The sequence below is a fragment of the Xyrauchen texanus genome, chromosome 10 (genome assembly GCF_025860055.1).
Source record: "Xyrauchen texanus isolate HMW12.3.18 chromosome 10, RBS_HiC_50CHRs, whole genome shotgun sequence".
Taxonomy (NCBI): Eukaryota; Metazoa; Chordata; class Actinopteri; order Cypriniformes; family Catostomidae; genus Xyrauchen; species Xyrauchen texanus.
Genome location: NC_068285.1, coordinates 7,467,076 through 7,494,878, shown reverse-complemented (window position 1 = coordinate 7,494,878; position 27,803 = coordinate 7,467,076). Strand labels below are relative to the sequence as shown.

Genomic DNA, 27,803 nt, shown 5'->3' with positions numbered 1-27,803 from the left:
TCAGTTCAATATCACCCTCAGGTCCTAAAGTTCTTAACAAGCCCACTAGCGACTGTACTTGAAGAGCAAATTTCTGGAATGCAGCTATATCCCCACGCTTAACCTCGGGGCCTTCCAGGACACTAGCAATTTTCCTCCGAGCAAGCTGATGAGGTTGACCGAACTTCTCATGGAGGGCCACCATAGTATCAGTAAAGGGGCTGCAAGAATTCAAATAGGCATCCGCTATCAGCTTAGCCTCATCAAATTTTAAGTGGTCAACCAATATCTGATATTTGATAAGTTCTGTACCATCTGAAGGAAGCAGGTTCTCTAAGGCTATTCGGAGTCTGGCAAACTCACTTGGATCTGGCCGACTGAACTTTGGTATGGTAGGTGCAGGCCCTCTGTACACATGTTCTGAGGCTAATGTATGTGCTACAGGCGCTGTGTTTGACTTTACTTTAAGCACAGGGACTGTACGACTTGCCTGGGCAGGCCTAGACCTAAGTTGAGGGTAATATTCTGGGATATGTGCCTGTGAAGGTCTCAGATATGAGGGCTGCTCAGCTGGAGATAATAACTCTTGGAGCTCTTCAGGTGTTGGAGGCGGTGGCAGCCTGCTTGGGTTCTGAGAGTAATATTGAGAATGACGGTTTCCAAGTAAAGATTGAGCTTGAGAGTCTCTCAGACTCCTTGATACCTCATTGTATGTAGCAGTACCAGTGTTTGATAACTTTAGAGCCTCTATGCCCTTCCTAAGGTCTACTGCGGGTTCAGGCCAGGGTGGAGGTTCAAGAAACGCTTTATCATCGGCTGATATAGCTGGCTCATACTGATCGATGTGGCAGGGAGAACTGGTATGGCTTTTAGCGGTATCAAGGTCTGTCCGAAGGTCTGCTCGAAGTGCTTGGGCAACTTTAACTAGTTCTTTGAACTCTGTATGTACTTCTTTCAACTCCAGCAGGTCAGCACGGAAGGATTCCTGCGACTGAAGCAGTTTGGCATTTTCTCTACGGATGGCCTGGAGATTATTAGGATGCTCAGCTGCAGGATAACTGTTCCACTGGGCTGAGGAGGATGATTGAGGTAGTTGTTTAGCGTATTCTGAATAGCTGAAGCTTGGTGATGCTACACATGAGTCTGTGTGATGAGCTGCATCGCCATGGAGATTGTCAGTATAATTCCATAATGACTGGGGAGGTGTCACATTACTGGGTGTCTCCCAGGGAGGTAATATAAAATTTCCAGTCACAGGTCTGCCCCCGACTTGTTGCACTTCATAATCCTGGAGTCGAACTGGTGGTCGTATTTGGCGCTTAGGTCTGGTTGCTCCCCTATTCTCTTCATCTAACTCCATGATGGCAGGAATGAATACTGTATCCGGCTCGAAGGACCAATTTGTTGGAGAGGCTATTGGACTATTAGGTTCTGACTCTACTTCTATTAGCAGTAAACACCCCTGTGTGTCGGTCAGGACACGAATAATGAGGAGACGGGAGCTTCCTTTTCAAAGTGTATTAAATCACAGAAGATTCACAGTCTGAAAAACAACATTCAGACATGTTACATTCAGATACAGTATCAATGGGTACATAGTTTGATTACTGTCAATGTTCAATCCAATAATCCAAGCATATTCACTTTCACATTTAAATAACAGAAAGAACTCAATTATGAGGTCCACATAATTATAGGTTCTTCCAAGGAATGACTCGGATATTGATATGTTATTATCAATAAACCCAAATCAATGTACACACAAACTGTTTGTACAAATAAACCTCACTCAACAGAATATAATACAGATTAACTCTTCTGTAGTATCATTGTAACACGTTAAAGGCAGATCACAAAGTAAACTGTAATATTTAACACAGTATACATCACAGATCAAGCGATCATACATGAATCGCGGCATGTCCGGGCATGCCCGAGAAAGTGCATAAAGTTATCTAATACTTCCAGTACTTCCAATACAGTTTAAACATAAAGACACCAAATAACACTTACTTTATGTTCATGTACTAACACTTTGAACCACCAAATCACCAACGAACATCCAGATAACAGGCAGAGAAAACTTTCATCCACACCACTGCAGTCCTCTCCATATAACAAAAAATGGCTCAGCCAAAGCAAACTAACGCAATGGTGCCTTCTACCGGAAGGGTAAGGAATTACAACTCTTATCATAATAAAAGTCCCGCAATAAAAGTTCCTTATTTGGAGAGCCTTTTATACAGTAATATATGACATTTATGTCCCTATATCGCAAGTGACGCCGTCATATATGCTAAATATAAGACAATATATCACATATCACCAGATATATGTTGATATAAGTTTATAATGTTAAATGAGTATACTGACATATATTAATACGATGTATATGATTATTATTTATATAATATTGTATGTTATGACCATATATTTCACCAATATGTTTATTTTATTTATGCAAATGTATTTAAACAATATATTTTACATGCTTATGGTTTCCTTAATTCATTCCTTGTTTTTCTTATTTGAACAGTTTGAACTTTTAACAAGTCTACACAATCCACATTTCATTTCATTTCTATCCCATTTTAGAATTAGCACAATGATTAATTATTAGTTTACCTTATCTTAACTGGCTCATAAAAACAGAACAAATACTACACAAATTATATTTGCAAACATATTTTTTTTTTCCTATCATCAATAACCATATATCAATATCATCAATTTCTATATGTAAGAGAATACATACATACACATTAATACATGCACTACATATGCAGATGCACACAGAATAATACACAGTTAATATATGTCTCCAAACACAAAAATACCCCCAATAAATATCTAGAGACCTCAAATATAATTTAAACACATTTCTGGGTTCTCCACTGGCATTAAAATAAATAAACTTTGGTGCTTTCAACAAAACTTGGCAGAGCTGCAAAAACTGATGTCACTGATGTCAGACATGAAAACAAATGAAACAGTTACTTCATAATAATTAAGAAAAGTCATAATATAATCACATCTGTGCTGTTCCAAAGGCATGTACAAACATTTGTGTTCGAGTCATATAGAGGTTTATGGTAATACATAACCCCATAATATCGGGAAGCCAAATGATGCAGTGGGCCTTTACAAATCACTTTCTATTTTGTAATACAGTATCACAATAATGTCTACAACTGCTATACTTGTATCAGACACAACCCCAGACTGCTGATCAGCTTCTATACCGCTGCACAAAAGCATCATGACTTATTGCTGTGTGGTATTCCGGCTGCACTGCTGCACACAAAACTGTATATGCAGAGGATTGTGAAGATGAAAGTATTGTCGGCACCCCTCTCAAATCTGTGTGACATCTATTCAGACGTGTTCTCACATGGGCCACAAACATCCAGCAGGATCACTCACATCCTGCAAACCCCTTTTTGTCACTGTTAAAAGTCTGTGCCCTTACATAGACTACATTACCCATAATGCATGTGTTCGTTGGTAGTTCTGATCGCTCATAGTAGGCGTTTCACTTCGGGTGTGGTACAGTGCCATGAGAGCATTATTCACGGTGCAGAGAATTGCCATCCTTTGTTTATCCTGCGCGAATCTTGTGTGTATGAGTGTTGTGTGCGTCCTTAAGATGTAAGTACGGCTTTGTATGAATGCCGCGCTTGTTGCCCATATGACGAAGTTGTTATACTCGTGTTAATTCACTACTGGCTGTTATACTGCTGTTGCCGCTACGGCGCTCCATATGCGCTTGTAAAGTAGCCATCTAACGTATATACTTTAGTTATTGCCTTGCAAATAACCGCAAATATTATATTTAATGTATAGTTCGCCTGTTTTAGCATTTTTCACTATTTGGAGATTTATGGCATTCATGCAAGTTCATTTATAGTGTTAGAGCCCCCTAGTGGATTTTGGTTGTACTGCGGGTCATTTCTTTATGCAGCTGTATGTAACAATAGCCTACATGTTTATTAATATACATTTTATTGTATTTCTGTTTCAGATAACCACACATACATATACATACCCCCACAAACACACCTATTTGGTTATATTAATACCTGTGAACCATCATCACCTCAATGTACCTGACTCTTCCTCAATAAATACTCAAACTGCACCATTGGATTTGCCTATTCCTTCTGATCGAGGAAGGCTCAGTTGACGAGCAATCCATAATCAGCGCAGACGCGCACGGTCTTCTACAGTCACCCTCCGCTCCCCAGGAACACAGATTAATCGGTTACGGAACAGCTTTTCCCGCCAGAGCTGTGGACAGGCTGCAGAAGCCATAGCTACTTCTATCAATCCAGCTTCCCTCATACACATGTACACACATACACGTATGCACAAACACACACATAATATACATATATTACAGGTATGTAGATAATGCTGTAACTGCAGGGTTTAATAACATAATCTGTGCAATAATGATTTTTAATGTATTGTAATGTAAAGCATTTTAAAGTATTTGTTATGTGCTGTACATTGGATTGCTTCCACAGAATTTTGTTGTATAAACATATGCAATGAAAATAAAGACCAAACCTATATAATGATTTTCTTCAAATTACTTATTTCATAATTTTGTAGGGTTCAAATATTATTATTATTTTTTATTATTATTTGACATTACTGTGACCTAAACCAAGACTTACATAATGAACATAGTATGCTTAATGCTTACTGATTATTGAATAGTTTTTATAATACAGAATGATAGAAACACTTTCAGTCTGCATTTCAGGCCATGCATTTAGCACGCGTTCCACCTCAATACGTTACGTCATTGCATAATGCCTATCTTTATTAGACGCGCCAAAATTCAAACGCAATCAAAAGACCGCCAAATTACGCGCATTCAGGATAGAGACCAACGGATGAAGAATGTTCGCCCTTGTCGAGTGGAAAGAAGACACGGATAATGAAAGTTGGAGCATTGTTCCAACATCACACATAAAACATTCAATATTAATGATTTCTTAGACGGACTTGATGACAGATCTGTATATTTAATTGGTGGAGAGGTGGATTGAAGAATCTAAAGGCGGATGGCCTTTGTACGAGGCAACGGTGCATAAAGTTGCAGGTAAATTCATTTCTGAACTTTTATTATAATTCACACATTGATTGCACAGAGAATAAATCATTTAAATAATCGCTGAACTGCATGAGCTGTTTATAAGATACTGATCAGATCGAAGCTAATACCCTGTCATACAAGTATATAGAGAATAATAATAATTGCAGCACAAATACTTGTCATATTCTGATCTGTTAGCAATATTTCTATACATTATTCTACAGTATTACATAATATTGAATTATATAGGTTCATATTGGCATTTATTGCGATACTTTAATGGGTAAAATCAACACACACACACACACACACACACACACACACACACTTGTTAGGCTTTTATTTGTGCATGTAACATTGAAACTACATCAGTGAGGTGTATGATTGGTGCTTCATCATCAGGTTTTTTGCTGTTTATTTCGTACTAACCAGCAGATGACACTGTTTTTACACTCTGGAAGATTTGAATCTTTTCCCAGAACAATCCAAGTAAAGCCTCAGAGTTTCACAGGGCTTCATTTCCACATTCCTAATCTGCTGTCCTAAAATGAACATGTTCAGTGACATTTCCACTTTAAAGACAAAATAAAAATGATATTTTCATGAAATTTGTTTAAAGCACAAGTGTGTAATTACTTTGATGTTAAAATACTTTCTCCTATCTCAGATTATTGTGCAGAGAAAACAAAGTCATCCGTCACAAAGACTTTGCAGTTTTGTTGAGATCTTGAATCTGACACTGAAATTACTGGTGAGCAGCCAAAGTGATTGAGTTACTGAAGAGATCATTTGTGTAAGAGACGATGATTTAATATGAATGTTGAGGAGATATTCGCCTGTTTATGGCTGTAATGAGTCAAATAAATGACACACAGATACACATCAGTACAGTCACATTAGAAGGTTTGTAAGGAATAGCCGGTGTTGAATTTACACATTTCACACATTATCACTGCACTTTATAAGCTTTAAAGGGATAGTTCAGTGAAAGTGAACGGTTTGTCATCATTTACTCACCCTCATGTTGTACCAAACCCCTTTAACATGTGGAACACAAAATGAGATGTTAGACCTCAGTCACTGAATCTTTTTCCCCATTAATGAAAGTGAATGTTGAATAAGATCATTTGTGTTCCACTGAAGAAAGAAAGACATACGGGTTTAGAACAACATGAGTCTGAGAAAATGATGACAGATTTGTAATTTTGGCTCAACTATCCCTTTAAGAGCATGAAACACCTGCTGCACCTTTAAATGTTGTTTGTCTCTTTCAGACTCCTTGACAGGTGACCCAACAACGGAAATGTAAAGGATTTCATTGGAGTATAAATACAGAAATAATATGGTTTAAATAAGTTAGAGTATGAACAAACACTGTGTGATGTTCCTCCATGGATATTTCCAATGTGGACTCGTAGATCAGAAGAGAGAATGGACTGACAGGAATGCAGATAACACTGGATATTTGATTCAAGATTATGTAAAGAGGAATTATTATAACTATATGCCAATATTTACTGATGATCTAAAGATCCAGAGTGTGCATACCTGAGTTTGATGTAGTCATATGCAAAATAATGAATGACAGATTATCTGTATTTACAGCAGAAATAGTGTAATGGTGTGAAAAATGTATAATTCATCAAACTTTGTTAAATAGATGGGTTGCTTCTCAATCAGATGCAGAGAGAGATTGAGCAAGGGATGATCCACATTTCATTAAGGTGGGGGAGGTTAGAATATTAAATCAACACCAGCATTTAATTTAACACACAGCGCCCAGCAATTAGTCTTTGTGCTTATCGAACATTATAATAGCACTACTGCCCTGTACTGCATGAGTTTGATTAGAAAGATGTGTTGTGTTCTTTTGTGTTACTGATTTGGTATGAACCCTCTTTCTTCAATCAATGGTATATTCCTCACGTGTTGCAATCTTCAGTTTGCGGGAAGCACTCTGAAGAGAGGTATGTTTCTCCGTTAATGGACAATTCAAACAAGGTTTTAGAGCATATTAAATAGAAGTTATTATGAAATCAGAACAAAATATGATGGTAATACTGTTGGTGACCCTGTTGTGTGTTAAATAGATGGTTCTTCATGTTTAATATAGTACATAAACTGTATTGCTTTAAACGTGCAATTGTGTCATATTTCTATGAACTGTTTACATTTTAAGTATCAGTTAATGCCCTGTGTTGGTTTTCATGGGTTTGAGGATGCTTCTTAATGTTGATTTGGGTTTCACTTAATTTCATTTTGATGAGAAGAGTGGTTAATCTGTCTGCACCGAGTGAAATGCGCGCCAGTAATCAGCGGTGCATTTTGGGTAATATAGTTCATGACTTAAAGCATGTTATGTGTGTTAAGAAGAAGCTGAAACTGTGAATTGTTTCTTTGATATTGTAAGTTGCCTGCATATTAGAAATATGGGACAATGTACTAACTGAATGATGTATTTGCAGATTGTCAATCCAGAACAGATGTTTGTAACACTGTCCCATTTTATGCTTGCAGGTATGAGTTGTTGCATTCATTTTGTCATTATTGTTTTATTAACTTTCAGAATTAATAAATCTTATTAGTTCTACATAAAAAATATGCCTTTGGTGTTATGCATTTTATTAAATGGAACAATTTAAGATACTGTAAAGAAAATACATCTTGTAATATGGAGTTTGCGGGAAGCACACTGAAGAGAGATTGTCAATCCAGAACAGATGTTTGTAACACTGTCCCATTTTATGCTTGCAGTAAACACGCAAAAGTAAAAAGGCATTGCTGGTGTTTCTCTTTATTTGGGGCTGATCCTGTGGTGCGTCCAGTGCTCCGCTACAATAGCAGCTATAATATTAGTGTTCAATGGATAGAAGAAGGCCTGAGAGAGTTTCATTTGTTCTGACTCTATTGCAGCTCTTAATAGTTTCAATTCAAAAGAAACAATAAGAGATGATTTATTGATGGAGAGATTTATGATAATGCTGAGAATACAAAGAGTTGTAATTAATGTACAGTTGTGTTGGGTTGCTGCTGATGTTGGTGTGGAGGGTGATGAGATAGCAGATGGGATGCAAAGAGAGTGTTGAAATTAAAGGACAATGAAATAATGAAAGTTTGGAAAAGATGAGGCCAAATGGAAGAACGGCAGTGAGGGAATCGTAGCAGAAGAAGTGGGACACAGATAGCAAACAGAAATCAATTAAGCTGAAGACTCTCAAAGGAAAATGCAGAAGAGAAGTTATTCTTTCAAGATTAAGACTCGGACATACTGGATTAAAATCCTTTATTTAATGGCAAAGTGTAGATCAGATAAATGTGATGTTTGTAATGTTCCTGAACATGTTGAGCATGTCATAATGAGGTGAAATAAATATAATTCAGAGAGGAACATTATAGGGATATGTGAGAAAATGAGGGAATGTTGTAAATCTCGCTTTACTTTTCTTAAAGATACAGGATTTATTTATTTATTGAGTGAACTGAAGTTCATAAAGGCCTGATGTTGCACACTTCAGTACAGCAGATGGAGGATGAATCTAAACACGTTGTTTTGTGACCGTCATTAAACTCAGACAAAGTGAAAGTGAATCTAGTAAAACAGGATACATTTTGTGACAAGATCAGAATATTACACGACGAGAGAAACAGAGAAAAAGTTCGACAGTTTTTGTTCCACTGAATTGTTTGAAACAATCAATAAATTCATTGTGAAGTATTTTGTAGGTGATATTCTAGTCAGTAAAGAGGAACATCAACAGTTCTTGACAGGTGAGTACTGAACTGCTGTTAAACAGTGAGGTTAAGTTAGTTTTGTTTTTGATGTTTCAGACACATTCAGTGATGGGGAGGGTCTCAAGATGGCGGAGTGAACAGTCGTATATTTTACAGCTGAGAAAAGAAAATAGGGTCTACTCATTTCATCTAAGATTTGTATTATATAGTTGCAAAAGTCAATTGATCACGAGTAATAACTGTTATTTTTAATTGTAATTTATTATTAGTAGCTGCTAAAATTCATCAGAGAGGTACTTTCTTATTTGTGGAAGCTAACTTCAGTAAGACATCATAATGCAGAAATCTGTAGACACGTCGAGTCTGCTGCAAAAGAAAAAAGACTTGAAGTCCACTCTTATACTTGCAAAGCGAAAGATGGAGAAATGTGTAACTCTGACCCAAACACCCCAACAAAACATCCACAAAAAAAAAAAAAAGCCACGAACGATGATGGATGTGAGTCTCTAAGTGAAATGCAAGAAAACATCTTTCGTATCTTGACTGTGAAAATCGATGAAAGAGCGGATCTTCAACAAATACTCTACAAATTGAAGGGATCAAAAAGTCACTTGACAGCTGCCATCAGGATGTATTTGACTTGAAAAATGAAAATGCGTGCCTGAAAATCCAATGCGCTGAAATTCAGAAAAAGAGTTTGGAAATAGAGTAAAACGTCAATGATGCCGATGGTACAACAGACGATCTTGCGTCTATACGGAGTTCATGAGAAACATCACTTCATCACCTCTTCATCACCAGAAGAAAACATCAAAGCGATCATGAAAGACATGCAGAGAAGTTCTCCCAGAGCACAGTTCTGTAACTGATGCCATAGATGAAGCGCACAGGATTTATAGAGCAATACCCCGAGACCAGTGGCCATCAGGTTCATTTCCAGCTCTGCAAGGGACATGGTATGAAGTCCTCAAAGGAAAATGATTTTCCGCTTTAAAGAAGATCTGACCACAGCAGACAAAGAGAACGTGGAAAATTATAATTGTACTAATGTATGATACATTAAATAACGTATTCAAAATTAATTGATTACACAATACTTAAATAGAAAGATAATATGTGGAACACCTTAAACTTCCAGTTTAAGTCAGGCTTGAATTATTGTTAAAGGGGTCATGACATGGTTTTTTTTATTGTATTATTATGTTCCCTTAGGTGCAATTATAGTATTAATATATTTTTTTTTAAGAAAAACTTTTAAAATCTAGTGATTTATGACCTTTTCCCACCCTGTTTCTCATCCTCTGATTCAAACAGTCTGTTTTGGGGGCGTTTTCCATTTAAGACTTATGATTTCCCACTGTTATGATTGGCTAACGTCAGTGCCTATGTATCAATTATTGACGCCCCCAGCCAGAACAATATGCAAGTAAACTAAGTAAAAACACTGTGATTATTCATAATGAATGAAATTGCGCTTTAAAAAGTAGTTTAAAGTTTAAAATAGATTACTTACAGTTTGCGTCGTCGTTGTTCCCAGAATAGTCGGCACGGACTTATCTTTGAGCAACTGTTTTCTGGCAAAGCCAGCATCATATTGAGATTTGTTCTCAAAACAGTCATCCTTAAAATGTACAGAACAAACGCTTAAGTTAACACTGCCGTGACTGGGACGTCCGCAAAAATAAACTGCATCCATTTTTCCCTGACCTCTGGATCTTTCGGCAGCTTATTCAGAGGTTTTGTTTGACCACAGCCAGGAACAGCACATCTGTGTGGCATCGTAATTTTCCTGTGCACAAGTAGTCTCTGTCAGAGCTCGCTGTCCATCGACTGAACACTTGTGAGGCGCACGGCGATACTGAAATGAGCGTAGTTGTCTTGCGCTTAAAGCGTAGTTATCTTGTGCTGGAGGCGGTCATATGCAAATGCTGTTACGTCACTTCTAACCGTCACGTCACTTCTAACCATGAATCCAGAACGAGCTGTATTTTGAGCTTGATTAAATAAATGATTCGTTTAGAATGGGGAGGACGTCTTAAAATATTAAACTTGCAGGACGTTTTAATGATACAAAGACCTCTTATATACCAAAAGATCAAGGCAAATTTGGTTTCTCATGTCATGACCCCTTTAAAATGTAATTATTTTATTGATACTTGCAAGATTTCATCAACAAACTCTCATGACAGGGACGTTGGGTTATAAGCATAATTTCCCCCTAGAAGATACATTTGGAACATTAAGGATATTTTATAAAACACAAATCTCTGTTTATTAATATATGGTTTGATAATAACATTGTATTAGTGAGTTAATGAACAGTGATGGAGGTTTGTCATCATACACAGATTTGCTGAACAAGTTTAAAATCCCAATTAGACTTTTAGACAATTGTGATGGACGCTAAACACACAAAGATATTTTATCTTCTCAAGAATAACTGCAGCGAAAACCCCTTGATTATTTCATAAGTAAAACAAAATATTGTAAACATCTTAATAGACAAAGTTTAAAATAATTGCTTTAGAAATGTCATAAATCATGTTACAATGATTCTGATATAATGATATATGTACATGACTGTGGGATGGAAAAGGATAAAGCAAATATCATTCAGTTGTTTTATTGGGGAAGTTTCAGAAAGTGGTCTGGTGATAAACCACATTTTTTATTTTATTTTATAAATGATTTTAAACAATACTGTAATCTTTTGTATAAGTGTACAAATAAAAAAAAGCTTCCAGGGCTTGTAAAATTGTTTGCAAATTCAAAATTGATAAATAAATGGCATCTTATCCCTTTGTTTATTTGTTTTGTTTTTTAATACTCTGGCATTATTATTTTATTTTTTAATTTTTCTGTATCTTATTATTTGAATAACTGTATTATTTGTACCTGAGATGGAAATTATACAATGTTTATTGTTTGGGATTTTCTCTTGATGTTTTTATGTTAATATGCAGTTTAAATAAAGAAATAAAGAAACATTCAGCGATTATCGGCAATAACTCTTAAACGACTTTCTAAAATAGTATCACTGTAAAACATGGAAATAATATTCTTCAAGCTTGTTTTCATTATTTTCACATGAAATTATGAGCATTTGCAAAATCTGTCGCAATGTGAGTTACCGATATCTAATCACAGCAGAACAAACAGATACTGAGACTTTTGCTCTTTTATCTGAATTGTCAGTATGTGTTCAGTTTCTTTGGCACTGAAATGTTATTTCTTCTATTGACTTGAAACGTTGCTTTGTTTTCTTCTGTTGAGTCTTCTGATGTTTTCTCTTTATGCTGGTGTTTAACATGTCATAAAAGCTGACAGTCTGCAATTGAACCTCATTGATTCATTTCTAATGGAATATTCTAGAGGACAAATAAAAACAAATATGTGTCAGTATTGAACAAATAAACACGTCACAAATATAGATGATGTCCCGTTTGTTGACAGGTGTTCAGTGGACTGTTCAGATGATGTCATGGACTCCACAAAGGATCTCAGTGGACAGACAGACACAGGGAAGGTCAAGAGGTCAGAGGATTTCAATGCTTTAATAAAATACACTGATAGATATTTCTGATATGCTGCACAACACTACAGTATAAAAACACTGAGGAGAAATGAGAACAGACTGGATTATCTCAAGTATAAACATGTGAAACAGCTTTAGGGTAAAGTGAGATCTACAGTACGAATACAATCATAAAGACAAGTACAGGTGAAGGAAAAAATAAACGACTTTCTAAACATCAAACTTAACCTTAAATAACGTTATTGCTTTAATAAAATACACTGATATATATTTCTGATATGTAATTACTAACATCATCAATATCAAACATAAGATGAAGATAAACATCTCATAAACACTTTGATACTTACAGACAAACTTCTATAAATGATTGAAAAGATGATTGACAGATTTAAGACAGCTGTCATCAGCAGATATCAACATCAACTGAGTAAAACCAGATGCACCACCTAGTGACACAGAAATAAACTACAGAGAACAGAACAAAAGTCTTTCCAGCTTTAGTGACATTCAGATCAGACCTGCTGTGTAATGTCATGTGCTCAAATATATCTTCATCAAATAAGCAGAAGTGAAATTGCTGAATGTTGAACTAGGACTGTGCATTAAACATGAGCAAACAGTTCCTGTGTGTAACATAACAACAACATGACATCTTCCATTAAACATACAAGGTGTGTGAGAATCAGCAATGTTCAGCTGGTTAGCATGTATTTCAGAAGTCTCATGTTCGGACTGTTTGCACACAACTTTACAGAGAAACTTCAGGAAAACTACAATCTCCAGTGTGCTGTTTTTCACTGTCCTAAACCAGAAATATTCTCAAGATGGAAAGAATTCAATGTAAAATGAGATGTAGTCATTTTCTCTATGAGAGAGAATAAAGTATTGGGGTATAAACGGATGCAACATAGATTAAACGTTTAAAGAGCATTAATCTGAGCCCTGCCACAACACCACAATCAAACAAATTACTGAAGGTCTTTATTTATAGTAAAAGAAATAAGGACAAGGTATTGTGAATAAACACGAAAAGGGAAGCAATGGCTTCAGGAGAGGGCAAGGCCAAAATAACAAACAAACAAACCTAACTGAAGTAGTAAAACTCTTAAGCTACAAAGAAAAGAAAAGAAATAGCACAATAATACTCTAGCTTCCTTCCTGGCCTCAAAACAGGAGAAAACTGAGTACAACAAAAATGGCACCCACCTCCCTACAGCTTCCAAATAAACATCCAATAACACATGTACTTACAACAGTCAAATATAGATAGAGATACAATACCCAAAAGTAGAACGTTCAACAACTAATTTACAATCTGCTACAACAAGCTGGGCAGGACAAAGACAATGTTCTGGAGAAAGCTTTTGTGGGAACATTTCTCTCCCTCTGGCAGTTTCTTCTCTGCTTTTATGCTTCCTCTGTCTGGGCTGGTAAAGCACACAAAAACACGTTAAAGGAAACACAGTTAAAACCAACCATTTGAATACGTCTCTGGACGTAACACATCTTTAAAAATAATTGCTTATTTAAATGAATATATGCTTGTATTTATACCACACAGTATACAATACATAATATGCAATTACTTTGTAAGGATACACAAACCCTTCCGAAGTGCTGCGGGGAATCAGGATGATGAGGCCCATTCATCAGCGAAGCGTCAATCGGTGAGACGGTGTGATGTTCAAGAGGACACCGTAGGGGAGCCGAAAGTTTTCCTTCAGCTGGCTCGTGCATATCAACGGCAAAGGTAAAGCGCTTCTAGACAAGAGATGATCGCTGCCTTGAAGGAAGAAATTCTGAGGAAATTGTGTATGTGCATCTGTTTTTATAGCAGACATATTTTGCTGTTGTGTTTTAGTGTCATTCATGGAGAATCTCCTGAATCCAGCTGTGTGTCCATGAAGAGTGACCGGTCAATGGATCCTCCACTTAAATTCAGTTCAGGAGCCCCTTGTGCTGATGTGAGGTGAGGACTCTCATGTTGACTGACAGTATGAACGTGTACACCACAGTCTGAGGGACCATTAGAAAGAATCCAGTGTAGAAAATAACAGTTAAAACAAATGTTATCAATTGGTACAATACTGATTATATGCCACTATCATGCATATATACAGTACATGTGATGTGTACATTTGTTTAAAATCACTGCGTAATATTCACACATCATGACTGTTAAAACAAATGGTGACTGTTGGAACAATACTGATGAGTAAATCTTATTGTACATCTACTTGTGTAATGAACATTTGTTCAAATCCTGCATGTTATGCAACACCCAAAATATTCGAAGAGTCTGTATAATGCACCCAATAAAATACTTGCTCAGTATGAGTTATTATTAGATACTTTAAAGCTGTTGATGGCAGCTGTGAACAATTGATCATGATGTTTCGAGGACTCACGTGAGTTTAAATGCAAAGACTGCAAATACTGAATATTATGAACACAATCCAAATACGATCAGAGAGTTTTTAAAGGGGATACAAGACAGAGATGCAGCAATATCATTAAAATGTTACAGTTTTTACAATCATTTTCACACATGTCTCCATCCTGAGAACACACTGTCAAAACTCTTAATATAGTCAGCACAACAGCAGTATCTGAGGAATAAACTGTGCATCATTTTGTCTTTGCTTTCATACTAAATACATTCATTAAAGTTAACTAGATTTTTATTTTATTAAGCATTTTGAATGTACTTGGCTACAAATGATTATATTTATTTATTTAAAATACATTTTACGTAATTTTAAACATTTTAATCTAAGCAACTATTTTCTAAATGGGGCCCCGGGTTGGTCGGTTGCTCGGGCATCAGAAATCGTAATCCCGCCCCTGCTTGTAATGTCCCGTTATGTCGTGTTTTGTGTTCTGAATGATCAAATAAAACACACGTCCTCACTGCAGCTTCAGGATTTCTCAGTTCATTAAAAATGAAAATGGTGTCATAATTCACTCACCCTCATGCAGAAGACACAAAAGCAGATGTTTTAATGAATATGGTGAGTGGTCTTGTTAATACAATGGCAGTGGAGAGTGCCTCACTTTAAAACTTAAAATAAAAGTATAAATGTGTAATTTTTCACTGTAAATCTTGACGTCTGTTGTGCATTCATGAGTGCTGTGAGAGATGTTTGTTCACAGCGGCTCGAGTGTTTATGTGAGAACTTATGTTGATGTTAGTGACATTGCAAGTTCTCATGTGACATATAATATATAAGACACATCATTAAATGTGTTTAAAATCTGTTTAATTGCTGTTTTAGTGTCATTCATGGAGAATCTCCTGAACCCAGCTGTGTGTCCATGAAGAGTGACGGGTCAATGAATCAACCAATTAACTTCAGTTCAGGAGAGTCTTTGATCAACTACAGAAACAAACAGGATGCATCAGAGTCAACTGCTGGAAATGTGCCATTGGACTCCATTTTTGTGGTGTGTGTGTGTGTGTGTGTGTGTGTGTGTGTGAGCGTGTATTTATCACTTTGTGGGGACCAAATGTCCCCATAAGGATAGTAAAACCCGAAATTTTTGACCTTGTGGGGACATTTTGTTGGTCCCCATGAGGAAAACAGCTTATAAATCATTCTAAATTATGTTTTTTGAAAATGTAAAAATGCAGAAAGTTTTCTGTGAGGGTTAGGTTTAGGGGTAGGGTTAGGTTTAGGGGATAGAATATAAAGTTTGTACAGTATAAAAACCATTATATCTATGGAAAGTCCCCATAAAACATGGAAACACAACATGTGTGTGTGTGTGTGTGTGAGAGAGAGAGAGAGAGAGACCATTCACACATCCATATAGGCTGTTTTTTTTAGCTACACACACACACACACACTGATGAATTCAAGACAACTAAAGCACAAATAAAATGAGTGGTGATTCTTGTCCACTGATCCTTCAGTTCCTCTCTGTTACTGAATGAAGTTTGTTGTTTGAATGTTCACTGATTTCAGGAACTTGAGCACAAAATCATCTCTCTGATGAAGAAACAGCTGAAGAGTTTCAAGAGACTACTGATCTCAGATTCCCCAGCATGCTCTGAGAGAGAGGAGGAGGATGATGAAGGTCAGAGCAGAGTCAGAGAGGGGTTTCTGAAGATCACACTGCACGTCCTGAAGAAGATGAAGCAGACAGACCTCGCTAACACACTTCAAACCAGTAAGAGCTCGCACTCACGGCACTATTACATCACGTCACCTTCAGAGGAAACACACAGTGTCTGGATTCACTTAATATTAATGAAAGAAAATAAACTTAATGTCTAATGACCATTAAACATCAACATCAATTATAATTCCCATTTCTTTTCCTCTTTACATCAGAACTGATTTCTGTGCATCAACAAAAACTCAAAACAAAACTAAAAGAGAAATTCCAGAGAATTACTGAAGGAATGTCAAATCAAAGCAGCTCAACACTTGTGAATGAGATCTACACAGAGCTGTACATCACAGAGGGAGGGAGTGCAGAGATCAATAATGAACATGAGGTGAGACAGATTGAGACAGCATCCAGGAGAGCAGAGACACAGGAAACACCAATCAAATGCAATGACATCTTTAAAGCCTTACCTGGACAAGACAAAGCCATCAGAACTGTGCTGACTAAAGGAGTTGCTGGAATTGGGAAAACTGTCTCTGTGCAGAAGTTCATTGTGGACTGGACTGAAGGAAAAGCAAATCAGGATGTTCACTTCATATTTCCACTTCCTTTCAGAGAGCTCAATCTGATGAAGCACAAAAATATCAGTCTTATGGATCTTCTTCATTACTTTTTCACAGATACAAAAGAACTGAGATCAACATTCCTTGATGACTACAAAGTCATTTTCATTTTTGATGGTCTGGATGAGTGTCGACTTCCTCTAGATTTCCAGAACAATGATATTTTGTGTGATGTGACAGAATCGGCCTCAGTGGATGTGCTGCTGACCAACCTCATCAAGGGGAATCTGCTTCCTTCTGCTCTGCTCTGGATCACCTCTCGACCAGCAGCAGCCAATCAGATTCCTCCTGAGTGTGTTGACCAGCTCACAGATGTACTGAGGCTTCAATGACCCTCAGAAGGACCGAGTATTTCAGGAAGAGAATAAAAGATGAGCGTCTGGCCAACAGAATCATCACACACATGAAATCATCAAGAAGCCTGTACATCATGTGTCACATACCAGTCTTCTGTTGGATTTCAGCCACTGTTCTCCAGAGACTGTTGAGTGAAGCAGAGCGTGCAGAGATCCCCAAGACTCTCACTCAAATGTTCACACACTTCCTGATCTTTCAGAGCAAACTGAAGAGCCAGAAGTATGATGGGAAATGTGAGGTGGATCTTCAGCAGGCTAGAAAGAGGATTCTGTCTCTGGGAAAACTGGCTTTTCAACAGCTGGAAAAAGGGAACCTGATCTTCTATGAGGCGGACCTGAGAGAGTGTGGCATTGATGTCAGAGAAGCGTCAGTGTACTCGGGAGTTTGTACCCAAATCTTCAGAGAGGAGTTTGGACTGCACCTGGGGAAGGTGTTCAGCTTTGTGCATCTGAGCATTCAGGAGTTTCTCGCTGCTTTATTCAAGTTTCTGCAAAACAAGTCAAGAATGAGTGATTTCCTGAAGAGTGAAGTGGACAAGGCCTTACAGAGTGAGAACGGACACCTGGACCTTTTCCTTCGATTCCTTCTGGGTCTCTCACTGAAGTCCAATCAGACAATCTTACGAGACCTACTGACACAGAGTGAAAGCAGCTCTGACAGCAAACAGGAAATAGTTGAGTACATTAAGATGAAGATCAGGGAGAATCCCTCACCAGAGAAATCCATCAATCTGTTCCACTGTCTGAAAGAACTCAATGATCATTCTCTAGTGCAGGAAGTACAAACATACGTGAACAGAAGAGATATCAATCGTCTCTCTGGAGTCCGTCTCTCTTCTGCTCAGTGGTCAGCTCTGGTGTTTGTGTTGCTGAACTCAGAAGAGGAGCTGGATCAGTTTAATCTGAGGAAATATGATCCATCACATGAATGTCTTCTGAGGCTGCTGCCGGTGATCAAAGCATCCAGAAAAGCTGAGTGAGTAATTTAGTGTTTTAATCTCACTTTATTGAAATTAAATTGCAGAAGTTAGATTTTAATTTGTATTTTGTTAGACTAAAAACAACCTCTTATACTATTTTGATGTTTGTTTGGTTTCATGTGTTACTTTTTATAGTTTTACCTTCATTTTAAACAGACATTGTAGCCAAATAGATTAAAAATGTTTAATGCAAAGTAAATAATCTAGTTTAATAAAACAAAAGCATGTTTTCTACAGTTTTCCACTAAATAAATACAAAACGATACTTTATTTACTTTATACTGATACTTTATCATTTTTATTTATGCTTCCACATACAATAATACGTATCCGCCTAATAAAAAATCATTATTTACCTGCATATATTTTTACTAAAACATTTCTTTAATGAACATGATGTGTAAAAACCCAGTTAAATATGATACAATACTGAATTATTATTGGGGGACTCAGTCAAGTTTATTATTATAATATAATACTGAATAATTATTACTATTATTTTAAGGATTTGATTTGTTTTATACTTTATTAATTTATTTGTCATATTGTAGCTTCCTTTATTCCTGCAATGTTTATTTTCCACATTTTTTTCTCTGTTTTGATAATCCTTTAATGGATTTTACTAAAAACTATGTTAAATGATGTTATACTGTAATATATAAAATTACATTAAGGTGTGACTAATATAGTGATCAACAATTATTTAGATTGGTAATGAATTATTAGTTTAGATGGCTTTATGTCAAGTGTTTATCTTTGTTGACTGATTTACTGAGGTGACATTATTGTTAAATTAGAAGATTGTACACAGAGGAAAAGAGGATTTGGTGGTAAATATTGTGTTATCATCTGTAGGTAATGTTTTCATCTAAGTGTAATCAATAGATGTTTGACTTCATGCAGCGCTGTGTGATCAGATCCGATCAGAGTTTGACTTGAAGCAGTGCATGTCGGTTGTTGTGTGACATAAGATGGCGACAGTGCCGCGTCACCGTGAAATATGCAATTAAAGTACCTTGTGTGCGATTCAAGAGCAGTCGGCTGGCACTGCCAATGCAGCTTCTCCAGAGTGGCTGCAAGAGCTCTGATGATGTCACAACTTATTCATGATTGGCCAGAATCACAGATGACAACGGTACAGTGTGTTTCATGGGATGCATATAAATATCAAATGACACATGCTACTTTTACTACTTCAGCTATGTCAGTCTAAGAAAGAAATAAGAGTAGTATGATGGTATGCCATTACCAAGGTGTTTATTATAACTCCAGTTCCAATAAACTCTAACTTATTCATGTTTTTATAACAGCACATTATTTATCTCATATTATAATATGTTTATCATAGTAATATCATGTTTATTCATAAAAACAATTCAAAATTACCAAAAATATGGACTCCTTTATTGGTATTTGTGGCAGCGGGGGCGTGGTCAAGCGCCCGTCCGGTAGAGGAAAGCGGTAAGGGCGCTTACACCTGAGCCTAAATTATGCCTAACACCTGTCTCTAATTTCGGTGAGCACAAGGAGAGCGGCATTAAAGCAGACACAGAGCCTCCAGTCAAGAGAGAGAACCCCAACAAGCCAACCCAATGCACTTGTGAACTATTGTGTAAACATTTGCAACCTGTTAAAAAGAAAAACGGCAATTAAAGCCTTACCTTTGTTCGCAACCTTGTTTTATGTGTCCTCCTTGCCGTGAGGGTCTTTACACCGGTGCCGAAACCCGGGAACAAATTCCAAGTTCATCCAAGCATGGAGAAAGGTTGCCCCATAGAGTCCTCCCAGCTGGCGGAGGTCCTCCAGTCCCTCGCAACGTTACATCAAAGCCACCATAAATCCCTGCTTGAGCTCCGGCAGGACCAAGATCACCGGTTTTTCGAAATCATGCGGGCTCAGGCAGAGGACCGGCACGCCATCCAGAGCCTCCTTAGCCAGGAGACCGTGTCGGCCACAACCGCGACCCCGGACACACGCGCTACGCTACCCCCGCCCACATTACAGAAGATAGGGGCAGCAGATGATCCTGAGGCCTTCCTCAATTTGTTTGAGCGCACGGCAGAAATTTGGGGTTGCCGCTCGAACAGTGGGCAGCCCGCCTAATTCCTCTCCTGTCCGGGGAATCTCAACTTGCGGCACAACAACTGCCGGCGACGAACCTCCTGGCTTAATCAGACCTGAAGAGAGCCATTCTGCAACGGGTCGGTCGGAGCCCGGAAGAGAATCGGCAGCTCTTCCGGGGCATGAAGTTAGAGAAGTTAGAGAAGTCCGATCGCCCATTTGCGTTTGCTCAACGGCTCCGGGTCGCCTGTCGGAGGTGGCTGCTCGCGGGGGAGCGCGACGTCGAGGGAGTGATCGATCAGGTGGTGCTGGAAGAATTCGTCCAACGGCTGCCCAGGAAAACAGTGGAGTGGGTCCAGTGCCACCGCCCGGCATCGCTGGAGGAAGCCCATTTGGCGGTGATCCCGTGGGCGGACAAGCCCTCTTCTTCTCTCTCTCTCTCGACTGGAGGCTCTGTGTCTGCTTTTATGCCGCTCTCCTCGTGCTCACTGGAATTAGAGACAGGTGTTAGGCATAATTTAGCTCAGGTGTAAGCGCCCTTACCGCTTTCCTCTCCCGGACGGGCGCTTGACCACGCCCCCGCTGCCACAGTATCAAAATAATTAGACATTTATTGGACTTTCTCTTACACACAGCAGGCACTGTATTTAGAAGAACTCAATCTTTTCAAATCAGTAATGTTTTCGGTTTTTATACACTCACCTAAAGGATTATTAGGAACACCATACTAATACTGTGTTTGACCCCCTTTCGCCTTCAGAACTGCCTTAATTCTACGTGGCATTGATTCAACAAGGTGCTGAAAGCATTCTTTAGAAATGTTGGCCCATATTGATAGGATAGCATCTTGCAGTTGATGGAGATTTGTGGGATGCACATCCAGGGCACGAAGCTCCTGTTCCACCACATCCCAAAGATGCTCTATTGGATTGAGATCTGGTGACTGTGGGGGCCATTTTAGTACAGTGAACTCATTGTCATGTTCAAGAAACCAATTTGAAATGATTCGAGCTTTGTGACAAGGTGCATTATCCTGCTGGAAGTAGTCATCAGAGGATGGGTACCCGGTGGGGTCTTCTGCTGTTTTAGCCCATCCGCCTCAAGGTTGTGCGTGTTGTGGCTTCACAAATGCTTTGCTGCATACCTCGGTTGTAACAAGTGGTTATTTCAGTCAAAGTTGCTCTTCTATCAGCTTGAATCAGTCGGCCCATTCTCCTCTGACCTCTAGCATCAACAAGGCATTTTCGCCCACAGGACTGCCGCATACTGGATGTTTTTCCCTTTTCACACCATTCTTTGTAAACCCTAGAAATGGTTGTGTGTGAAAATCCCAGTAACTGAGCAGATTGTGAAATACTCAGACCGGCCCGTCTGGCACCAACAACCATGCCACGCTCAAAATTGCTTAAATCACCTTTCTTTCCCATTCTGACATTCAGTTTGGAGTTCAGGAGATTGTCTTGACCAGGACCACACCCCTAAATGCATTGAAGCAACTGCCATGTGATTGGTTGATTAGATAATTGCATTAATGAGAAATTGAACAGGTGTTCCTAATAATCCTTTAGGTGAGTGTATGTCAATTTAAATCCTGAGTTCTGATTTCCACTTCATCTGTAATAAACAAAGCAATCATTGTGGGATCTTCTGTGACTAATGTGGGTTCAGCACACGTCGTGAAACAGAATGTGTCCGGCTTGATGGCTCCATTTTCAACTCCTCCTGCTACTACAACTGGTAAATCTCACAGATCGGTAAGGCAAGCTGCAGTTGAAGTTGAACACACCTAATGAATGTTATTGGGTACATCTCAATCAGCTCTCTAGTTTACTAAGCAGGGCACTGGTCAGGTAGTCAGCCATTTTTACAGCTGTCCCAGTCGCAAAATCATTCCAGTGTACTGAAACATTCTCTCCCTAAAAATTATCTAAATGCACCATAAAAACCAGAGAGTATCGTTGATCACTGTGTTCACTTACCAGAAATGTTGTCATGTCTTCTGAAATCTCTCATGTCATTATAGGATGAGTGCAAGTATAAATACATGATGTCAAAGACTTATTTTCTCTTTAAAAGATTGATAGAGTAAATTCTTCTCAGCTTAATGCCAAGTGTTTTACATGGTGGCCTGAAAAACAGGGCCACATTGTGAAAGAGAAGCACCTACATTTGCTGCCATTGAAAACAGTTAAACAACTGACTTTATTTATTGTAAGAAGTTGTTACGTATGATTATGTCACAGTGACATCATTTTTTTTTGTTTACATTGTTTAAACAGTAAATTATCTAATTAGTGTCTGGATTAGGCTTAAAGAGGCCCTATTATACTTATTGGGACATTACCTTTCCATCAGTGCATAATATTGCTGTTTGTGCATGTAAAAGGTCTGCAAAGTTAGAAAGCACAAATTCCATGCCAAAGGGAGTTTCTCTCCCACAGAAAACACTGCTCCTGAAATACATGGTTTGCAGTCCAGCTATTACTTCCGTGAAATAGCTACATCACTATGTGGCACATTTGCCGTATTCCCGCCTCAGGAGCGCGCTGCTCAGGCCTACCATCCATTTAAAAATTGTATCCCCTTGCATACTTCACTCTGTCACATGGACTTGGATGTATGTCACTGCTTACGTTGTGCGAGTGTCCAATACCATTCGGAAGACATGCAATGGGTTTAACTGGAACAACCTAAACCCTTGACTACTTGGAGCGTGTTGAAGGCTGATGTCACTTTGTGGAATTATATTGTGATTTTTGCACCTGAGAAAATATTTTTCCGCAGATTAATTTCAGAGGCTTATGTATAAATATTGTATGTTTAATTTTCTTTTATAAGAATGAATTGTTAGACAGGATTAATCAGTATTTGCACAAATTCAAATGTTAACATAACAATGAACAGTTTAAGGTAGCTACAAGTATTATGCTGTTAATAAGAAAAAAGAAAGAAAAAAAAAATTATTTACATTTCTTGTTGCACTTAAATCTGTTTTGTATACTATTCTGATGATAGTGAAACTTTGTAATATGACACTTTTTGTACCACTGTCTCCCTAAGATGATTCGCTGATGTTCTTCCTCTTTTGTAAGTCGCTTTGGATAAAAGCGTCTGCCAAATGAATAAATGTAAATGTAAATATATATCTTTACTAAACTGCTTAATTGACCTAACTTCACTTCTATCATACATTAGTGTTGTTTTGGGGAACTTCAAGTTTGTTTTCGGGACAAAAATTCTTAGACATCAGAAAATTTTGCAGGAATCTGGACCCAAGTGCAGGGATGCTAAAGAAAGAGCTTTTATGAAAAATAAATAAATAAATAAATACAAACCAAAAACTCTCACAGCAAAATTAATAGAACCAATTTGAAACTAAGAAAATAAGCAAGACACCAACTGGAGAAACAGACTAGGAATGACTGACTAACCAAACTCACAAAATGATCTAACAGACACAAGAAGGTAGAAGGCGCACAGTATGTAGAGGGAGAGCACATGAGGAACAGGTGATGACAAACAACACAACAAGGATCAGATGAGGAGGTGTGGCAAGGTGCAATGAGGAGGCGGAGTAAGGAGAGCACATGGCTGACACAAACACAAACAAATACATGTCCTCAAAACAAATGCACACATGGACCAAAACAGACAGAACTCCAGAACAAAACAAGTTGGGCAGTCCAGACCTTGTCTTGACAGTAGAAGAGCTTCAAAAAATTTGCAAACGACTATGAGCAATCAAAAATAGTGGCCATATATTTTTTCTTTGTACCCAACAGCTGTACTGAGAAGCCTTCACGACTTATAGATCTTATAGAAGTTATAAAACTTATAGATTAACACAGTGTTATCTTGTCATTTCTCTCAGTCTGATGGGCTGCAATCTGACAGAGAAAAGTTGTTCAGCACTGGCCTCGGTTCTCAGCTCAAACTCCTCAAGTCTGAGAGAGCTGGACCTGAGTAACAATGACCTGCAGGATTCAGGAGTGAAACTGCTGTCTGATGCACTGAAGAGTCCTCACTGTACACTGGAAATACTGAGGTTTGTGTTTGCAGATTCATTAGTACATTGGAAAATACAATATGAATATATTGTGGTTCATAGCTGTGACAATGAAACAATAAATGGCTCAGTGACTGTCACAACTCTTCATATCAAACTGTAGAGCATTCACTCTGTTATTACCAAATGTTTTATAAAACTGCTTTTTATCATTGTTTATTTTTTTTAGATTTGCAGCTTGTAGATTCACTGGTCAGTGCTGTGAAAGTTTGTCTTCAGTTCTACAATCATCAAAATCCCTGAGAGAGCTGGACCTGAGTAACAATGACCTGCAGGATTCCGGAGTGAAGCTGCTCTCTGGTGCATTGAAGAGTCCTCACTGTACACTGGAAATACTGAGGTTTGTGTTTGCAGATTCATTAGTACATTTGAATGTACGATATGAATATATTGTGGTACATAGCTGTGGTTACTGTGTACCAGTGGTTGACCGATGTGGGGTTTTTAATGGCCGATATCGATATCCAGAGAGCAGGGTGGCCAATAGACCGATATAAGGCCGACATATCACACAATTTATTATAGTAACAAACATAAAATTGCTAAAAATAATAATAATAAATTCTTATTTAGCACAATATATATTCAATTTCACACAAAACAAAAAGATAATATTGCATTTTAAATGGTAGATATCAGTTTCTTCAGATTTCTGTTTAGTCATCACATTTGAGTAATTTTTGTAATTTGTTGATAAAAGTGAAGAAAACGTTAATATATTAGGAAGAATGAAATAACAGTACATACAGTAGTCCAGCAACCATGAATGTCATGTCCACGTTAGCGTTCGCATTTACTCAAAAATACAGAATCAATCCAATTTTACAAACAGTGTATAGTGAATAAGAAATTTACTTAAAGCACACGTGAAGCGCTTTTATCTTGGGCTGCATCCGAAAATGTAGGCAGCTGACTTGCTACCTACTCAGTTCATAGCTTAACTGACTGCTGTTTTGAATGAATTGAACGCTTTAGGAAACTGATCTCCAAATAGTTTGAAAAGCAACTTATTTTTATCGTACCCAAGTATACAGTCTCCTGAGGGGTTATTTTCCTGGTTTCGGATGCAACCTTGAAGTTGCACTCACATGCTCATTCAGATCCATCTTCTGACAGTTTAAACAGCCTGTATCGCCTACTTTATGATTTGTGAATGAGAGGAACTTTTGATCCTGATACTGAAGTTTTTGATTCTGGCTGATGGAATATGCGCTTCAGAGGAAGATATTAGATGAGTGCCCAACGGGAATAAAACACTGGATTCTCTTGAGGTTCGTGAATGACATCTGTTTAAACGAGATATGCGCATATTTGCAAACAGTATATAATAGAAGTTTTATTGATATTTGCCTTTGATCATAAGAAAAGTTACAGGGAACTGTTGAGGACTGTTAGAATATGCGCTTCAGATGAAGATCTATGAGTGTTCATCAGGATGCTTGATCGGCTCAAGTTGTAAAGTTGGTTTATTGGATATGCGCATATTTGCCGACAGTAAATGATAATAGTTTGATTGATATTTGCCTTTTTGTCACTAGACAAGACAGCTAAAAGTTACAGGAAACTGTTGAGGAGAGAGAGGGAGAATGAAACAGGCGAGCACTTTAACATGAACTCAAACGCGTCTGCCGCGGCTCTGTTATGTGGACCGTTTAAATGACACTATGTTGCACACCGGAGTATTATTGTAGTTACACGATGGCATGTAACAACAAAACAAACCATGACTAGTCATTTACATGTCTCATATGCTTCACGTGCTCCCTCTGCAGGCAGGTGATTTTCGTCGCCAAATGGGGAAATTTATTGGCCAACGCCGATAATTAAATATGTCAGAATATCATCGGATTTATCGGCCTTGGCGATGTAACGGTCGCCAACTACTGTGTACTTGTGGATGTGCTCCCTCTGCTGAGTCTGTTTCCTCTCAAGTGAATCAAATTATTCTGATTGTGACATCACAGTTCAAAATGATCACAACATTAATTTATGTCCAGCTCTTTAGAAAACTCGGTAAAACTTTAGAATAAGGTTCCTTAGTTAATGAATAACTACACAGGAACAAATGTGTAACACAATATTAACAATCTAGTAACTACTATTAACTAACAAGAAGCTCTGATTAATGAATTAATAAGTAATAGTAATCAGATGAAAGTGGCAGTTCACTATTAACTAATGAATAACTACTATTTTTTAATGCTTCCCAGAGAACTACTGAAAAAGGTTCATAATTCATGCAAAACTAATCAATAACTAATGCAGGACAAATGACTAGCACCACATTAACATTTGAACTGCTACTGTAAACGAATACACAACGTTGTTTACATTATCAATATGTAATAGCATAGCAGACTTATGATTTGGGAAAGCTGTCAATAATTAGCTTATGCTGTCTCCTAGAGAACTATTTATCAACTGAATAATTTTAAAGAAATGGATTTTTAAATGCAGTTGTCGGGACCTTACTTGTCCTGTGGCCAATTTTCTGGCATTCCTCTGGACTGGCATTGAATCACTAGAGTCATGGTGACTACTGGAACATATTGAGTCATCAGCCATCCAAATACCATATACAGATATTTTATTATTTAACCTACCTCTCAAAAAAATATGTTTTTATGTATGTCTCCTAGCTCATATATACATATATGTGTATGTGTGTGTGTGTTTGTGAATATCTTGTGAATAATGAGAAGATTCTACACTTTAGGATTAGCTTTTCATTAGTAACTACTGTAATAATCATGGTAACTAACTAGTGATGACTCATGTGTTACTGCATACTTCTATGGGAATTACCATCTAAAACTTCACCAAAAACCTCAAAAGCTTAAAATGACTTCAGTGTTTGCTTGCACATGATATTTATTCATCATGACTGGAAAAATTGCTGATTTGAACAAGATGCATGGAACAAGCAACAGCTAAAGTGGCAGTGTGTATAGCCACTGGGCCATATTTATGATGGATGACTTTAAACAGTAGTCATGGAACATGAAACAGTTAAAGTGACTATGTGTAGCCACTCAGAACATGCATGGAATGGTATTTATCATACAAAGAAACACACATACACATGCATAAACAGATTATTTTTGTCTCTCACAAAAGTCTATAAGCAAGCCAACTTTCTTTTTGTTTTCAATGGTGCTTTGCACTGGCTCCTGTCTGCATAATTCTCTGCACCGCTCTGCACAATCAGACAGTTTCTGTCCTCTTTGGAAGATGTCTTGCAAATTTTTGTA

At 37.7% G+C, this 27,803-nt stretch overlaps 1 protein-coding gene across 1 annotated transcript in view; it reads left to right on the top strand.

Moving 5' to 3' along the window:
• Positions 1–27,803, top strand: part of LOC127650380 (NACHT, LRR and PYD domains-containing protein 3-like) — a 1,539,373-nt gene that overhangs the window by 381,320 nt on the left and 1,130,250 nt on the right. Inside the window, exon 13 of the mRNA XM_052135756.1 lies at positions 24,722–24,892. Coding sequence (XP_051991716.1) covers positions 24,722–24,892 — 171 coding nt within the window. The remainder of the gene's footprint in view (positions 1–24,721; positions 24,893–27,803) is intronic.